At 40.2% G+C, this 16,108-nt stretch overlaps 1 protein-coding gene across 1 annotated transcript; it reads right to left on the bottom strand.

Moving 5' to 3' along the window:
- Positions 1-1,363: 1,363 nt before the first annotated feature.
- sntg1 (syntrophin, gamma 1) lies at positions 1,364-14,981 on the bottom strand. The gene is made up of 17 exons (XM_071926524.2): positions 14,955-14,981; positions 13,337-13,471; positions 12,209-12,265; positions 11,928-11,985; positions 11,800-11,843; positions 11,355-11,396; positions 10,936-11,038; positions 10,259-10,341; positions 9,814-9,944; positions 7,904-8,033; positions 5,475-5,513; positions 4,627-4,743; positions 3,934-4,005; positions 3,198-3,350; positions 2,922-3,014; positions 1,676-1,786; positions 1,364-1,546 (listed from the first exon to the last, which is right to left on the bottom strand). Exons 1-17 carry the CDS (start codon positions 14,979-14,981, stop codon positions 1,364-1,366), a joined length of 1,578 nt encoding a protein of 525 aa, XP_071782625.1.
- Positions 14,982-16,108: the final 1,127 nt, after the last annotated feature.

Below are 16,108 nucleotides of genomic sequence, written 5' to 3'. Positions count from 1 at the left end.
CGAAAAGTTTTGATCATATTTCACTATTTACAAGCTGAATTCAAAACGATAAATATAAAAAAAAAAAAATACACCATAGCTCGTTTTATTCTTCTAAATTGGTCCATAGAGTAAATGATGACGAGAGCAAGAGGATATGAGCCATCTATTGTCCGGTGCACATCAAATTAACAAATGCCATAATCCCAAAAAGTAATCCCTCAAGTAATTGCCATAATTCATAATTCTTTTGAGTTCATTTGAATGTCAGTGTTTATTTACATAATCAATATTTTGGAAAATAACAATAAAAACATGACAGAAAGTGTTTTTTTTTCTAATCATGTTTAGAGCAGTATTGTAAGATTATGGCGGACCTGATTAAACACACCTTTCTCATCAAAGTGTCACTCTTGACCCATACCAATAAAGACTACATTTACACACAGCATCTGGGCTAATTCTATCCACTGACACAGCAGTAGTTGGGGAAATGGGTGTATTCTGACCCCAACACATGTGTACATAATAACTCCAAAGGCAAAGGTGGAAATATATTTCATATGCTGAGAGAAAGAAATGAGGTTACTCCTTATACCCGCATACACAGCTAAACCATTCATCCATCCACTATCGTTGCCAGCAAACTTCTAATTAATTTTGGTCAGAATGAAAAGAAATGTTGTTGCATTGCAAAATGAGATTGATGTTGCCATTTAGCCTTTAAGTGGAGCTGAATTATGTTTCATTGGCAAATAAGTTTTTAGGGATATGTGTAGCAAACAGAGTTTTCACCTCAGCTACACAAAAACGTAAGGAAAAAGAGAAAGCGTGATCATACTTGCAGTTTACAATGCCATAGCATCAACATCAATATTCACTTAATTTTTTATGTGGAAAGAAATGGTGTCCAGAAATATTCTTTTCTTTTATTAGGGAAGTTCAAGTAACATACTGGCTGATAAGGAAAACAAACTCTGTTTTAATAGGACTCCATCGAAGCTTCAATAAAACTATATAGAAAAGCAAATGTCTTGCCTTTGTGATGTGTTGGTTATAAGGACGTCTGAGGATCAGTAGAAGGACAAATTTGATTAAAAAACAATTTAGATTCACACACACTTTGTGTCCATGGGTACTGGAACATTTCAGTTGGCTACAAAGTTATTCAAAGTACAGTTTGATGTTCACGTCCACAATGACTCCAGAAATCCCAGGAATCCGCCGTTAATTTGAAAATCCATTAAAACACTTCCACTGCTGTATACAGTCGTCCTTCAGAATTTCAACTCACATTTCACTCCTGTTCTCCTGTCCGCCATTTTAGGCCACGGTCATGACTAAGTGCAGTGTCTTGGAAGGGGTGAGGAGGGAGCAGTGCCTGTCAAGTGGCGTATTTGAGTTTAGATGTCTGTGAATTACATGAGATACTGGTAAGAGACGGAATCCCAGTGGTCGTTGCGCTGCCTTGGCTCTCCACAAACATCGGGTCCAGGCAAGCAACTTTGGCAGCAAAGAAAGCGTGGATACAATGGAGCACGGCGAAGAGATTCGAGAACTCCAGCTCCTGCAACAGAAAATCAATATTGAAGTCGTACGTAAGTAATTCAGTTACCCTAACCTTGTTGTTTTGAGATCCATGTTGACTAACATTTTCCTTGGCCTACAGCATTATACATCTCTGTAAGTCTGTTACCTTAGCTTCAATAGCTTTAGAGTCTTGGTTTTGGAATAAAAATTTGATCTTGCTTTTCCCGTCATCAGATGATCCTTTCAGTTGGGAGAACTTGTATCTCCATAGTACTGCCTGTGTAGCAGAGGGGTAGAAATGATGATGATTAGATGATTCTGACTTTCAAACAACTGAATATACTGTATATCTTTATATATTTCACTCTTATTCCTGAATTTCTACATATCACAACTCCATGAATAATCCATGTTGAAATGCAGATTGAGCAAATGAAAAATGTGGCAACAGATCAACCTGTTCTATTCTATATATCTCTATATCTCAGCATTACTACTACTGTAATAATTACTGTAACACCAATCTCATTAAAGGTGCCATAAGTCAGAATGTTTAATATGCCATAAATAAGAAACTTTACTGCGCTGCATTTGAATCCTCTTTAAAGCAGAACAGCGATTCATTATGTTACGAGAGAGTTTTTCAGAGTGCCACCGCTTTGCAATTGCCTTCACAAAAAAATATTCTCCTTGGCTCGCCTTTACAGATGGGGCAATATCCCCATATCCTTCATGTCAATCACACTCACAAGCACTTAATATCATGTCTGTGAGGTTGGAGGCTCGGCCTGCACAGGCACGGTTCAGACGGAGCAGAGCGAGGGAGGAGAGGGGATGTTTGTGCCTGTTTTGAATTTTAACTGAAGTCTAACATTGTATTTGAAACTTGCCAATAGCAGCTTTAAATTATTGAGTAATCCCACCATGTCTATTGTTTGTGATTGCAGTTTACATATGGATTGTGGTTTTTTGGACTCGTCTCTGTACACAATACACTGGCAGCATTGTCACAGTCCTTGGGGGACATTGTTGCTTCCTATTGCAGGAATTAGGGCCAAAATCCCAGAGAACAATATGACAGTGCTTGTGTCCTGTTCATCCACATAATGTGTACCAGTGGAGTAGTCTGCATGGCTCTCAGACTTGGGGAAAGGCCAAAATGAACTGCAGGCAGGAGTGAGAGGTTTGAGCTGGAGGGAACCAGCCGTCAAAACAAATGTGCTCATACTCCCAAAATGCACACAGTGCAGAATAAGTTAGTAGCACCAAAAAAGAAAAAAAAAAGAATGCTGAAGCGTCATGATTAGTTTCATCAGACTATGTACAATACTGTTTTCACGGTATGAACTTTGTCCCTGAAAGGATCCATATTTTCCATATTTTTATTGACAATAAACAAGTCCTCCACTCACCTTTGAGGCAGCATCAAAGCACACAAATCCCATGCTGAAGTCAATGGTAAGTCCCATAAGGTGGCTCTCCATAATACAGGCATATGTTTTACACTGTAGAATCGGAGAACAAGATGTTACCCACCAGAGGTACGTGGACAGGAAGGCCTCTTTCGCTCTACTGAACATGTCACATGAGCAAAATCAATCTTTGTACTAAAACGACTGGGCTGGAACCGCATGGCAGATTAAAACGCTCACAATTCCCCTCATATTACCCACTGTTCAGGTACGGACCTGTATCCTCTCCACCTCCAGGAAAGTGGCCATCTGAAAAGCCTTTTCCCAGATCAGTAGCTCGCACTCCAGCTCCACGCTGAAGAACATGTCCTCCCCGCTCTCCGTCTGGACACTGAAGCAGTGCTTCCTCTTGTCCAGAAGGTCATTATCCTAAGATAACACAGTAAGGCTGCCATGCTGATCAAGTACAGATGAGCAGAGCGACTCGGAGATAAGGCAAAGCAACAGCAATGCAGTTTGTTGTTGTGCTCAGAGTTCAGGATAAGCCTGCAGACTAAAGCTTCAACATTTCAACACACTTTTATTTGTATACTTGTATATCCTCAACACTTGTATGAATGAAGCTAATGCATATGCAGAACCAGACAATCTTTTATTCTAGCTATACTGTAGCTTTCCTAAAGCCAAATGGCACAGTGTAAAAGGCACGGCTCTCTAAGGTCAACTTGTATCTGATTTACTGTCTGAATCTATATGAATGAAATTTGCCATAAGGGGACTTCTAGATAATAAATTGCAGTGAAATTCACTTCGCACAATCAAATTCAAAATGACCTAGAACCTGCAAAGAATGAAGAATACAATCTTATCTGCAGGATTGGAGAGGAATGCATAAAAATATGAGTTTTTCAAATTCGGTTTCTATTTTATATCATTCTCTAAAGACACAAGACTGAGATTTTCTCCCCTAAATTTTAAAAGGATGCCTCGGGCAAAGAATGGCTGGCCTTACCTTTAAAACCTTGCACATGATCTCATACACAGTAAAGCTTTTCTCTGCTCTGGTCCAGTCCCATGTTGTCACCTGAAAAAATGTTGGTCTGTGATTTAATACATTTGGTAAATATATTACTGAATAGCTCTGCTTTGATGCTAAAAAGGAAATAAACCAGCAGAACTGGCCTGAAACTAACATTTGGTCTGTTGTATCTATTTGTATAGTTGGCTCATTTGGAAATATAATTTTTAAACTAATTTTTTAAAACAAATAATTATTGATGAATGATTGTTGAACTGCCTTAACTTTCATCCTCACACTGTACAAAGCAAAGTCTCCTATTTCCATATCCATTTATATTCACAACAGGCACATTCAAGTTGCACAGACAATCTCACTTATCAATCATTTCCCATCTCTAATTCAGGAACATTGATAGCTTAACCCTCTTGTCACAATCACTTAAATGGCTGGCAAAATGTAAACAGATTTAATGATCATCATCAATCAAGAGAAAGATCAATGCAGCACAAATGGTTTTGTGTGAACCGCATCCATTTGCTAGCTGGAAAACATTTTGTCCATCAACAATATGGGAACATCACTTGTGAGAGAAACCCCTGCGGGGCCGGGCAATATCAATTCAACCACAGAACTTTTATGATTAAAAGTTGGTGTGAAACCAATAAAGATCAAGTGAAAACCTACAGGAGGTGCCGAAAACTTGAAGAGCGAAGAACCCCTCAAAGCGAGGAACTTTGGTGAATACATTCGGTCCTGAACGGAGTCCTGCTCCTTCTCGTCTACCCAGCCCATGTATATAATCTGTCAAATGGCAAAAAGAGAGAAACACGAACACATAAGAGAGATGTGGCATGTAATAAAAAAGGGGTTAAGAAGGTAGAAAGCAAACAGCCATATGAAAAAAAAAGAGGGAGGGGAGAGGGAGTGGGAGATGTAGAGAGAAAGAGAGCAATGTGTCCATAACTAATGTTCCAGGCATCAAGCATATCACACAATCGCTACTTGTTACAGTCAGGGTGATCGCCTCTCGAGTAAAACGTTTGCTTGCTTTCCTGTGTGGACATTTTGATGGATGACAAACCCAGTGAGTGAAAGATTCAGGACAAGCAGTCAGTTCTAATGCAGTTTAATTGCTAAAATGAAATGTCAAGTGAATTCACACTTTTGTCATGCGGCAGAAAGCAGGGGTTGAATTAATTTTAAAAACACCAAATTGGCTCTCCATGTCTAGACTGAGGGAGGACATTGCCAGTTAACTGAGTGAAGGAACTTAAGTTGCTTTCTGATGATTTCTCAGTGGATGGACTTTCATGATGCAAACATTCTCCCTCTTTTGCAATAGTTGCAAGATGCAGTCCTGTCTTTGACTGATTGACCCGGTTAGACTGACTTCCGTTTTAGGGGGCGCATTCATGAAAGACAGCAAAGCTTTTATACAAATACACAAATGAAAGCATACTGTAGCATCCAACTGAAAATGAAAAGCAAAAGAAGCAGCAGGAGCTCAGCTATTTGTTGAAACAACAACTTACCTGCTGGTTAACTGGAAAATTTCGATTTATCTTCTTCACCTGTTAAATGTAACAAGAACATCAATAACACATTAAAATATACCCCACTGACAAATAGACACAAATTACTGGCGCAATTTAGACTTTGGACCCATTAGGACACACAATCAGGCTGACAATCCTTCTAAGGACAAATAAACTATGCGACACTGCCCATCCAACATGTCCGTGTTCCCCCACACTGCTGAAGGAATACTGTTAAAACTACTTCATTTATTCAATGTATGCAAATTGCAAAATGGGATAGAGTCATTTCCACAAGGACCTGAGGCTCTTCCTAAAAAATCCATTTCTCTCTGTGGTAATAAAAGCAGGGAAACTACTGAGAGAGCAGTGAGGCTTTAAATTAAAACATTCTGCTCAGATCACAGGTATCAGTCCCTCCTAATCCACACCATACCATCAATATAACTCTCTTTCTCAGGAACACGACACCAAATTAGATCCTCCAAACCAGCTCCTGTCCTCCTATAGAAGCAAGAACAATTCACAGCTCCTTATTTTGAAATGTCACTGTGGGCCCAGGGAGGAAACAAGATGCTTTTCAGTGGAGTACCTGAAAACGAAATAGCCTGACTACTGTCAGGATATGAGGTGGATTGGGAGAATCACTAGACACATGACAGCGGGTTTGTACAGTTTCAGCTATAGGTTGTTGTGAGCAGTCTCACTGTCTTAAAGTCGGTGTGACTGGCTGTCTACCACAAATATATATATATATATATCATTTGCCTGCGTTCCTGTTTAAAGCTGCAATAAGTGAAATTTTCTGACCACTAGAGGGTGACGGAAACCGCAACACATTTGTAAATAAAGCACAGCAAAGCCACTGCACTACGGAGGCCTACTAAGGACAAACACTACAAAGCGCCGTGCATAAATGCTAATAGCTAAGCTAATCGTACCTACAGAGTAGTCTCGCCGTTTACCAGTCTCGCTTTGCCAGAACTTTCTCCAGAACTTTCTGCATTTCCTGCAGAAGGTTACATGTCCTACAATGACCAGTAAAGAGGTAGGTAGCAAGTTTACTAGTTTAACAAGGTTATTCGCTCTCTTCACCGATTCCACCATTAAGATAATTTTATTCAGGGATGGGAGTGGGTGAGGGCCGCTTTTAAACAACAAAAATTAAAAGCTACTGAATGGACCGGGAGGAGCTTCGGAATTTGACAACAAGCTTTAGAAAACAGGTGAAAACAGCAACACAGCTGGCTGCTGTGTGGATATTGGTTTATATCATTACATCTCAATGAAATCTCCACATAGCACACATTAGTTTCAGGATTGGTTAACTTATGAGGTCTGACATCACTTATTGCAGGTTTAATAGATAAGAAATTCATTGATGTTTCAGCCATTTAAAAAGTCAGACTACCTACTTTCCGAAATCTGTCCTTTTCTTTAGAAATCCAGATATCCTAATTCCATCTAGGTCGCAAGCTCGGTCACACACCTTGGTAAATGCCAACACCATTGCAAGAAATAACCTCTGAATTGTTCACGCCATTCTGGCAATGAGTCATCAGTGTTATGCTTAGTATGTCCCTCACTTTGTCCACTCGAATTAGCCATGGCTCCATTACCCCCTGGAGACTCTCTCACAGCCCTCACACACACACAGCCACCCCCAATGGCCGGATTATAATTACAGCTCCCTGTTTCTAACTGCTGGTTGCCCTGCACCATATTCATGTCATGTGGTACGCCGACAAAAGAGACTGTTGATTACATCTTTCCGGAGGGTGGCTTAACAACAGAATTAGCTTTCTTAAAACTCTCTGTAAGTGTATCTAATAGTGACATAAAAGTCGCATAGGAAAGGAAAGCAATACGCCCACACATGCCAATAAATGTGGCTAAATGTGCCGATTTTCTTGACTATCGTATGGGCCACTAAACAAGATTCAGTTTGTAAGCAATCTTTGCATTTGGCCCCCTTGTTGAGCACCACCCATCTGGAAACAAGAACAACTTGTGCCCCACAAACTCTGGTATGTTCACAAAGAGAAACTGAATATACAATTTCTATCTCATGAGTTTGGTTTTTTTTGCCTGCTGCCTCTTGGTATCATTATTATATAATATATTATGATGAATTATAGATAATACAAGTGCATGGGTTTAGCTTGAGGGAGTAAATGTAGTACAGCGCAAGTGCTAACACTGTTATTGTGACCCCAGGCTCTTAGAAATAAGTGTGTGCTTTACTCATAGTGTGAAAAGACCTTCGTTTGCATGGACTTAATGTGGTGACATTTGCAATGGTATATTTAGACAATCCATAAATTGAAATTCTATTACGTTAACACCCAACCCAGTAACTCATTAGTTCACACGTGGCTCTACAAGCGGCAGTAGACCTAACAGGTACTATTCTGTTTCATACTTACATTGTGCTTGGTGAGACTGGATATGTTGCTTGCTATTGCTTGAAGCCAGTCCAAGCATTCTTCAGCAGTGAGGCATTGAATGACCCCACTGCAAACCCCATCCACAGCTATGACTTGAAAAGCATTTTTCCTAAAAGAATCGGGACAAATCAAAAGATTAGGGAAAGTGATTTAAGTGGAAATCCACAAGATTCTTTTTTGTTGTTGTTTTTATTACTTTATTACTTCCCAGAGATCACCTGTCAATCAAACAGTGTGTCCAGTGCTGTGACGTCTTTTTCATTGGATTTTCTACTTTCTGAAGTTTGAGTTTCTTTGTCTGTTCAGCCATGGTGCCTATCGCTTCTCATGCTAACTACCCAGTTCTTCTTCTATTTAATCCAAACAAACCTCTGTTGCTGCTGCTGATAATACATAATGCATCATTTCCTGTACACCAGAGTATTTTTCCCGCCGCTGTGCGAAAATTTGTATACCCTAAGGAAATTATCATGGGGAAATGCTCTTAATAAATGACAAGTAGACTAATGTATTGCCTGACAACTTTCTTACAGAATCAATGGACACTTGTGGTTTGAGATAACGAGATCACAAACAAGTGTGAGCTCCGTTCATTATGAGACAAATTGGTAGGTTACTTTCAGTCATTTCATTTCAGTCATTCTTTATAATCTTGTGAAATGTTCAAAACAACTTTGTACTGCTGTTTGAAAAGCCAGCGATAGGTTAACAATGTACACAAATTTAAAAAAGGTCTTTTTCTACACTTGTCTGAAACCACACGGAAACACATTTTTTAGGGGAAACAAATTTTGGTATAACATTGAGAAACAGCTACCCGACCTGTTTAGAAAAGCAAATGTAGCAAATGAAAAAGCTTTCATGAACTGGGTATACGTTGAATCACTACTGTATTACATTAACGTGTCAAATTTATTTATTTGATCAATGGGTTGAAGGAAGTAGCCCGCACACTGACGAAAAATACAGAAGAGGCTCCTCAGATGTGAAAAAAGGGAAAATATTTATTTACATAGTGCCCAACAAAAATGGTGTATGGTATTGTATTGTGTAATGTAAATAAATATTTTCCCTTTTTTCACATCTGAGGAGCCTCTTGTGTATTTTTTGGCAGTGTGCGGGCTTCCATTGATCATTTGCTTGTCCTATGCACCTGACTTACATTTTTGGTAAGAGAGCAAACACTTCCACTTGACTTGTGAAATGTATTTATATGAAAATGTCATGAGTTATTACTTTAATCATTTAGCATTAAATAGGCCTGTCCTATGGTAGATGAACAGAACTTTTAAAAAAAATGTAAAATAAGTGACCAGTTTGTCTGATACTCACAGTCCATCTTCACATTATCCAAAACTGTTACATAATTCATGAAAAATATATACTAGGGATATTCCTTGCCAGTCACGTAAGGTACACATGAGGAAATAAAGGCATGAATTCCCCAAAGAAAATGTGTATGTGCCTTACGTGACTGGCAAGAAATATCCCTAGTATATATTTTTTAGATATTGTACCCGCCAACCACAAAGCACCTGTTTTTACTGTCTTCTATACCTCAGATCCAAGAAGCGCTCCTTTCTTATTCTTTTTTCAAGATGTTACATAATTCAGTTTGATCACTTTACCAAGTTTTACAGCAGAATTGTTTCTTATTTTTAAATGTCAAATAGTAAGAAGCTGCAAATACAGTATTTACACTGCTATCAGAGGAAGACCGCTCCATTTTAAAAAAGACTTCAGTATTAAGAAGGTAAGTGATCTTAGCACCGCTGCCCTGAAGAGCCTCACAGGGGGAAGAGAGGCCAGTGACCCTTCACCAGAAGTGACAGTGCAGGAAAATGGACCCCAGAGCCGCATTTTGACAAAGATGAGGTCCCCCGGCTCACCTGCAGACGTCAGAGCCCGGGACGTGCTGCGACAGGCGCGAGTGGAGCAGAGGAATAAGGCGCAGGTCCACCCATCTCTTCTCCCAGCGGAGCCCCGGGGACGTGGGCCAGGACGAGCAGGACAGCGTGTCCTGGAGGAGAGCGGGACGGCAGTTTAGAAGAAGAGCTCATCACTTCTCACCTCACACATTTCAAAACAGTTGACACATGTCAGGAGCTGAGTCCTGTTGCTGCAGGTGCACAGGCAGGGAGAGAGCGCGCTGCAGAGGAAGCTGATTCACCCTCCTCAAAGATAAAGATAGAGCATCTCCGATTATCAGCACGCGCTGGCAGTCGCATAGAAACAACTTCCTGGCGTTGGAAATGCTGCTGCATAGTTACAGAAGGACAGTTATAGAGTCAGTCAGTCAAGAGCAGCTTAATGCATGAAGCACAGAGAGCCTACCGTGTTGTTGGGATGGTAGTTCAAGTGCAGGCCGCTATCACACAGAGGAGAGGACGTCCCACTGCTCTGGTCACTGGGAATGCCTGAAAGCAGGGACACACAAAATGCCACATCTCCAATAAATCCTCAAAACCCAGAGCAACTACTCCATAAATCAATTTCATTAGTAATTGCGGTGAATTGCAGTCATCAACCAAACTGTGTTACTTTGTCCTGCTACACTGTATTCCTCTAGCTCTATTTGAATGCAGTTGACTGGTTAAATGGCCAGTCAGTCTGGCCTATATGTGGGTATGGCCGGGTTTTATAAAAGCTTTTATGTCTGATGAGGGGCTGATGACCTCACATGCAAGGGTAATCAATTGCACCACAATGCGGCATGTCTGTTTTGTCCAGTTTAGTCTCCGTTTCTAGATAGCACCTTTTGTGAAGCCGGAGCTGCGTGTTTTTCCTCTGTTTTTCTGCCATTAGCCAATTATCATCTTTCTAAGTCCAACAATCAGTGTGGCTATGCAGGGTGCAGTTTATGGTCACCACGACAACCAAACCTCGATGGATAATAATAGACATTATAAAAACTCTAGGTTAATTATTTGGCACAGCAGTAATGATGAATGACACAGGTCTGAAGCTCATAAACTCCTTTAATACTGGAGTCAGTATTGGAGGTTTCTTACATGTGCAATCCTCGCAGAGGGGCAATTTAAGAAAAGCTGGAGTCTTCTTTAGGAAAGAAACAGTAAGTGTCACTTCTTCACCAGCGTTTCTCAAAACCTGGACCTGGAATGGAAAAACATGTAAAAATATTTGCAGCTTAAAACAGTGAGGTTTTCCGCTGATTGTTTGCTGTGATGTATTGGATGAGACATAGTGTGCCAGTTCCTAGCTAAGAATGGAAAGCCCAGATAAGGGATTTACAGAGACTTGGAGTTATGCTCCTTACACATTTTTGGAGCTGTTACATTTAAAAAGGGATAAAACAGAAAATATTGGTTTTACATGTCCAACAGATAGGAATCAGAAAGCGAGTCAAGATAAGCTGTTGGGAGAGCTGTTGCAGCGTAAGTAAAATATGAGATATCAGATGACAGCTTACCACTTCCTCATGGCGATAGCTTCTAACATTTATTCCATTTATCTAGAAACAACAGTAATGGGGTTACTCAAAATAATACCGTTGGCATCATACTGTTAGTTTTATCTTCAAAATGATGATTAATGAGGCAAACACAATAGCTGTTATGTTATCTGCACTAAAAGCTGTAAACAACAGAGTGACATCCACAGTTTCTATGTCTAATGCTAGCTTGTAAATGTTTCAGACTGCAGCGGTGCATGGCTGAGTGAGATGAGATGGGTTTTTTCTGCAAGACGTATGCAACAAATAAAGGACTTGACATTTACCTATAGAGCTGCCTAGTTTTTCTACACAATTCTGCTGATATATGTCGCATGAAATATTATGTATCGCTGTATTACAGAGTAGGATGAGATGTGTAAACAAGCATTTAAGTGACTTTTGGTATTTTTGATCAGTTTACCTGAAGGATGCCATCTCCAATGAAAAGCAGCCCAGAGAGTTCAGCTGGCGAGAGAAAAATCACTTTGGTAAAAACACACAAAGGGATAGAAGTGGTAAGAAAAACTTTTACAAAAAATGCGAGTTTACCTTTTTGCTCTTTTGATATTTTTGATATCACAACGGGGATTTTATGCTCTGCTCCACCCTGGGAAAGAAATGAAATTGAGTTACCAAGGAATCACGAACACAGAGAGAAGCAAAGATACTGGAGAGCAATTCTATTTTCACCGAATCCCCCCAGCTATTGCTATTATTGCAGTTGGACAGAAAAAAGAAAAAAAGAAAAAAAAGAATCAATAACCTTAGGTGACAGTGAATTAAAAAAAAAAGTTGTGAGGAGCAGACTAATCAGCTGAGATCTAAATTACCTTGATGCTCAGGCCAAACCCTCCGATCGTCTGCCTTCTGATCGTTACAGTTCTCTCCTGTGAGAGATTCAGGTAGAATAACAAAGTAATGAGTTCAGGGTGATGCTCAACGAGTGGGAAAAGGTCATTTTGTCAAACATATTAAAATGATAGACAGCATCACTTGAAATTAGCTGTGTTTCTGCACACCGTCTTTAGAAATAGATTTCAAAAATAATATTTTCTCTCAATAGCACTACTATCACAAATATTCTAATTACCCATGACACTACCAACAGGCAAATTTGACCTCTTGCATCAGTTTTACACAAAAATGCCAACGATGAAAAGTTACACATCCTTTGTTTCTATAAGCACATTTAAAAGAATCAATACACAGCAGCCTATGTTGCTGATAACAGCTATTCATCAGCACTATCAATCACTGAATGGTAACAGAGCGTCACTGCAGACTATTATTCTTATCCGCCAGACAAAAAGCAAACAAAATTGTTTCTCACTAGAGTTTCACTACTTTAAGAAAAAATGTAAGATGACATTTTGCCCACTTTTTAAAATAACTAGCAGTGGTGAGTAAAAGCAGGCTAAAAATGGTCACTGAAATTGAACATTTTTGCCCAGAATGCACAAGGACACACAAGGTTGTAATCACATGCTAAGGTTGTATGAGCATGTCTTCGCCCTTTTCGCTAATTGCTAATCATGTTTCAGCGGACACAAGGGCTACGCCGCTTGTCTTTGGAGATTTTTTACCCTGTAACATGATGAATACTACCATTTTGGGAAAGGTCATGCACTGGGAAACTCAGTGGGGTTCATCTGAGAAACAAGGCGTTTATTAATGTGAAGAAAAAAGTGCTATCAGTAGTGAGACTTGTTGCCAAGGTTGGCTCAAGCCTTACAAACTACAGTATCTGTCACGTTCCAGTAAGTGAAACGCTATTTAATAACTAAGACTGAATCACAAGCTATAGATTATCTGAAGTAGGTTTGTCATGCACACACAGACATCATCAATATCTTTGTATAGTCTGTTATTGATTTCAATGTGTGTGTGTGTGTTAGAGAGAGAGAGAGAAGTATATGACATCAGCCTTGAGTATTTATTGGACAGATTGGGTTACTCACACTGGAATAAAAAGGCTCTCCTGACACACAGATGACATCTTGCTCTTGAATGGTCAGAATGTCTTTGGCCAAGTGCAGTCGAATATTGAACGGCTCCTCATTACCTTCTTGCAGCAAATAAATCCCAGTCTTTGTCTGCGAGTAATCAAAAAGATGAAATCATTCATCATTCCATCATGACTAAATTAACTGGCCATGAAATGAAATGTCATTGAAAATACTCGTTGCATGATGAACATGGAAATTACAATACAGACTTTGGTGATGAGTGTTATTCCATTTTTTTTTTTGGGGGGGTTCTCGGCTTGTTAATGCTAGTGTTGAAACAAATACTCCCATTCACGGCTCTGAATACTACACACATACTCTGACACAAACGCTAGAAAATGAATGATTTATGGTTTCAAATTATGACTAATTCCCTCTCAAACAAGCGGTTATCTATGTGTATAGTGCTAACATTTGTGCCCAAGGTGTGCTTCATATTTATCAAGCCTATAGAGCTCCACATTGAGGAAAAAAGGATTAGGGATATGGATTGCTCAAATTATATCACCTCATTTATTCAAAGTGTACAGCTGAGGATGATGCCAAATTAAGAACCTGTGAAATTAAGTGATTGGGATCGTGTACACTCTATATTTGAATTTCCCAGCATCAAGCAAGTAAGTGTGAGAAATGTACGTTTCCCATGATCCATTTAAAACATGCTAATCCGCATACATTTGCATTCTGCATAGCCTTTTCTTCCCTAGCTAATTGCAATGCCTGTCCTGCCCTTGACTTAGAAAGGTCTAAATAAAAGAACCACCTTCACCTGACAAGATTACTAATAGAAAGAAGCATCAATGTCAGCATCCTTGTCACCCAGGACACATTAGTCATCACTTACAGTAACAAGACAGTTGCATGGTTGCTATTCTTAGAAAGAATATCTCAAATTTCAGGTGAAACTTAAATCAAAGTCAGTCGACAGAACACGTTATCATTCACCCTTAGCGAGGAACGTGTGAAGGCATCTTATTCGGGTTAAGAAATGAGCCTGCGCCTGCAGCTGCACCATGAGAAATGAAATAACAGCGGCATTAATTCACATTATTTGAAGAAGCGTGTGTGTGTGTGTGCCTGTGTGTATGTGTGTGTGTGAGAAAGAGAGAGGGGGAAAGAGAGAGAGAGAGAGAGGGAAAAAGAGAGAGCGTGTGCATCTGAGAGTCATTAGCCAAGCAAAATCAGGGCAGTAGTGCCATAACTGTACATTGCCGGGTCAGACCACGTCTCATGTGGTTGAGCATTGTTTGACCTGTTGTAGTGCTTGTACTGTACATAATTGGCCTTATCGCTGATCCCATTTTATGTTTTACTATTACTCTCCCTTCCTAATCCCCTCCATTATTATCTACATCATCAGCTCCAATCAGATACTGCCTGCATGACAATTCACACTGCCGACAGCGCCGTATTTGCAACAAGGACATCTCTTTCTAACCACTTGCCTTCAGATATCGAATCTCATTCAATGACACTTAATGCTGTCCAAACGCCCACACACACACCGCCACCTGAACATGACATGGCAATGTCATAGTCGTGGTGACAAAAAGAATGTATTGAATCCTACCTCTTCATTTGAAGTCTTGAAATCCATGTGCTACTATGCAGTGAGGGAAACTGCCAAGGGAAAAAAAAAAAAGGGGGGGGATTGAGTTAGCGTGTGGAAGCAAGCACTTAGCAGTGACATGGCTCTGACTTTCTGCAGCAAAACTGTAGAACTGATTTAAACATAAACACCACTGTTAGCAGTATGCCTATTTTCATTATAGTAATCCCCTTCTTATAGGAACTTAGCGAAGGCAGAGAAATAGATTTTTCATTGGAATTTGCTTCTTCTTAACTCAACTCGGTGCACAAAAATCCCCATTGAGCAATCTCGGGAGAAAACTAGAGACCATTAAGTCGTAATGAATAATTCATTAGCAAAGGTGAGAACCCAGGTATCCTAATAAATCTTTCAATATAGAATCCATTGCTCCCAGAAATGAACTGCGTTACCATATCTGATACCTTGTCTGGAAGCACATTAAAACTCTCAGTCAAACTAGGCGAAGCTGTGGAGAGCAAGCCATGGTGAAGGTGCAACAGGCCTGGTAGTATGGTTGTAAAACATTGGGGAGACTAGAATGATAAGCACCACACACACACACATTTCAAATCGTTTCACTTACTCTTCACAGATGGCTAGTCGCAAGCAATATTATGTGAGAGGAGCCGCACATACCTAGTTTACATAAACCAGTTCCACTCAGTTGCAATCAGACATGACTGCCCCTTGACTCTATAAAAAGAGTAAAGAGGATGTAGGACGAAAATGGCTCACACTTGAATTACAGAACATGTGATGGAGAGGGAGTCAGAGTCTTACCTCAGTAGAAAAGCCCCCAGCTCTTCCTTTAGAGAGGTCTAGCCATCTAGTAGTGAGTTGATCCCTGAGCCAACCCGCAGTAGAGGACCTTCCCAGATCATGGCTGTCAGATTGGGGGGAGAGCAGCGCTGTCAACTCTCCTAGCTGGCTGTGGCTGTTGCAGGGGTACGGGGCAAGGATTATTCCCAGTGGAGCCGGCGCTGAAGAGCAGAATGAGGCTATCCTGTAGTGAGGTTTTACTCCTGACAGTCCCTGATCGGTGGCTGTGCTGCCGCAATATGAGGATGCAGCTCAGGTATTATTCCAATCCTAAATTTGGTTAAGGGCGGGATCCATTAGCAGGAGAGGAGCTG

The sequence above is a fragment of the Centroberyx gerrardi genome, chromosome 13, assembly GCF_048128805.1.
Source record: "Centroberyx gerrardi isolate f3 chromosome 13, fCenGer3.hap1.cur.20231027, whole genome shotgun sequence".
Classification (NCBI taxonomy): Eukaryota; Metazoa; Chordata; class Actinopteri; order Beryciformes; family Berycidae; genus Centroberyx; species Centroberyx gerrardi.
Note: the sequence above shows the minus strand (reverse complement) of the source record. Positions and strands in the feature narration are given on the sequence as shown.

Excerpts from the sequence above, each read along its gene's own strand:
- sntg1 (XM_071926524.2), bottom strand. The coding sequence starts at position 14,981 with ATGGATTTCAAGACTTCAAATGAAGAG. Across the intron at positions 3,015-3,197 it reads TGGAGGTGGAGAGGATACAG|TGTAAAACATATGCCTGTAT; the intron begins GTCCGTACCTGA and ends CCGATTCTACAG. Across the intron at positions 1,787-2,921 it reads GCTTTGATGCTGCCTCAAAG|GCAGTACTATGGAGATACAA; the intron begins GTGAGTGGAGGA and ends TCTGCTACACAG.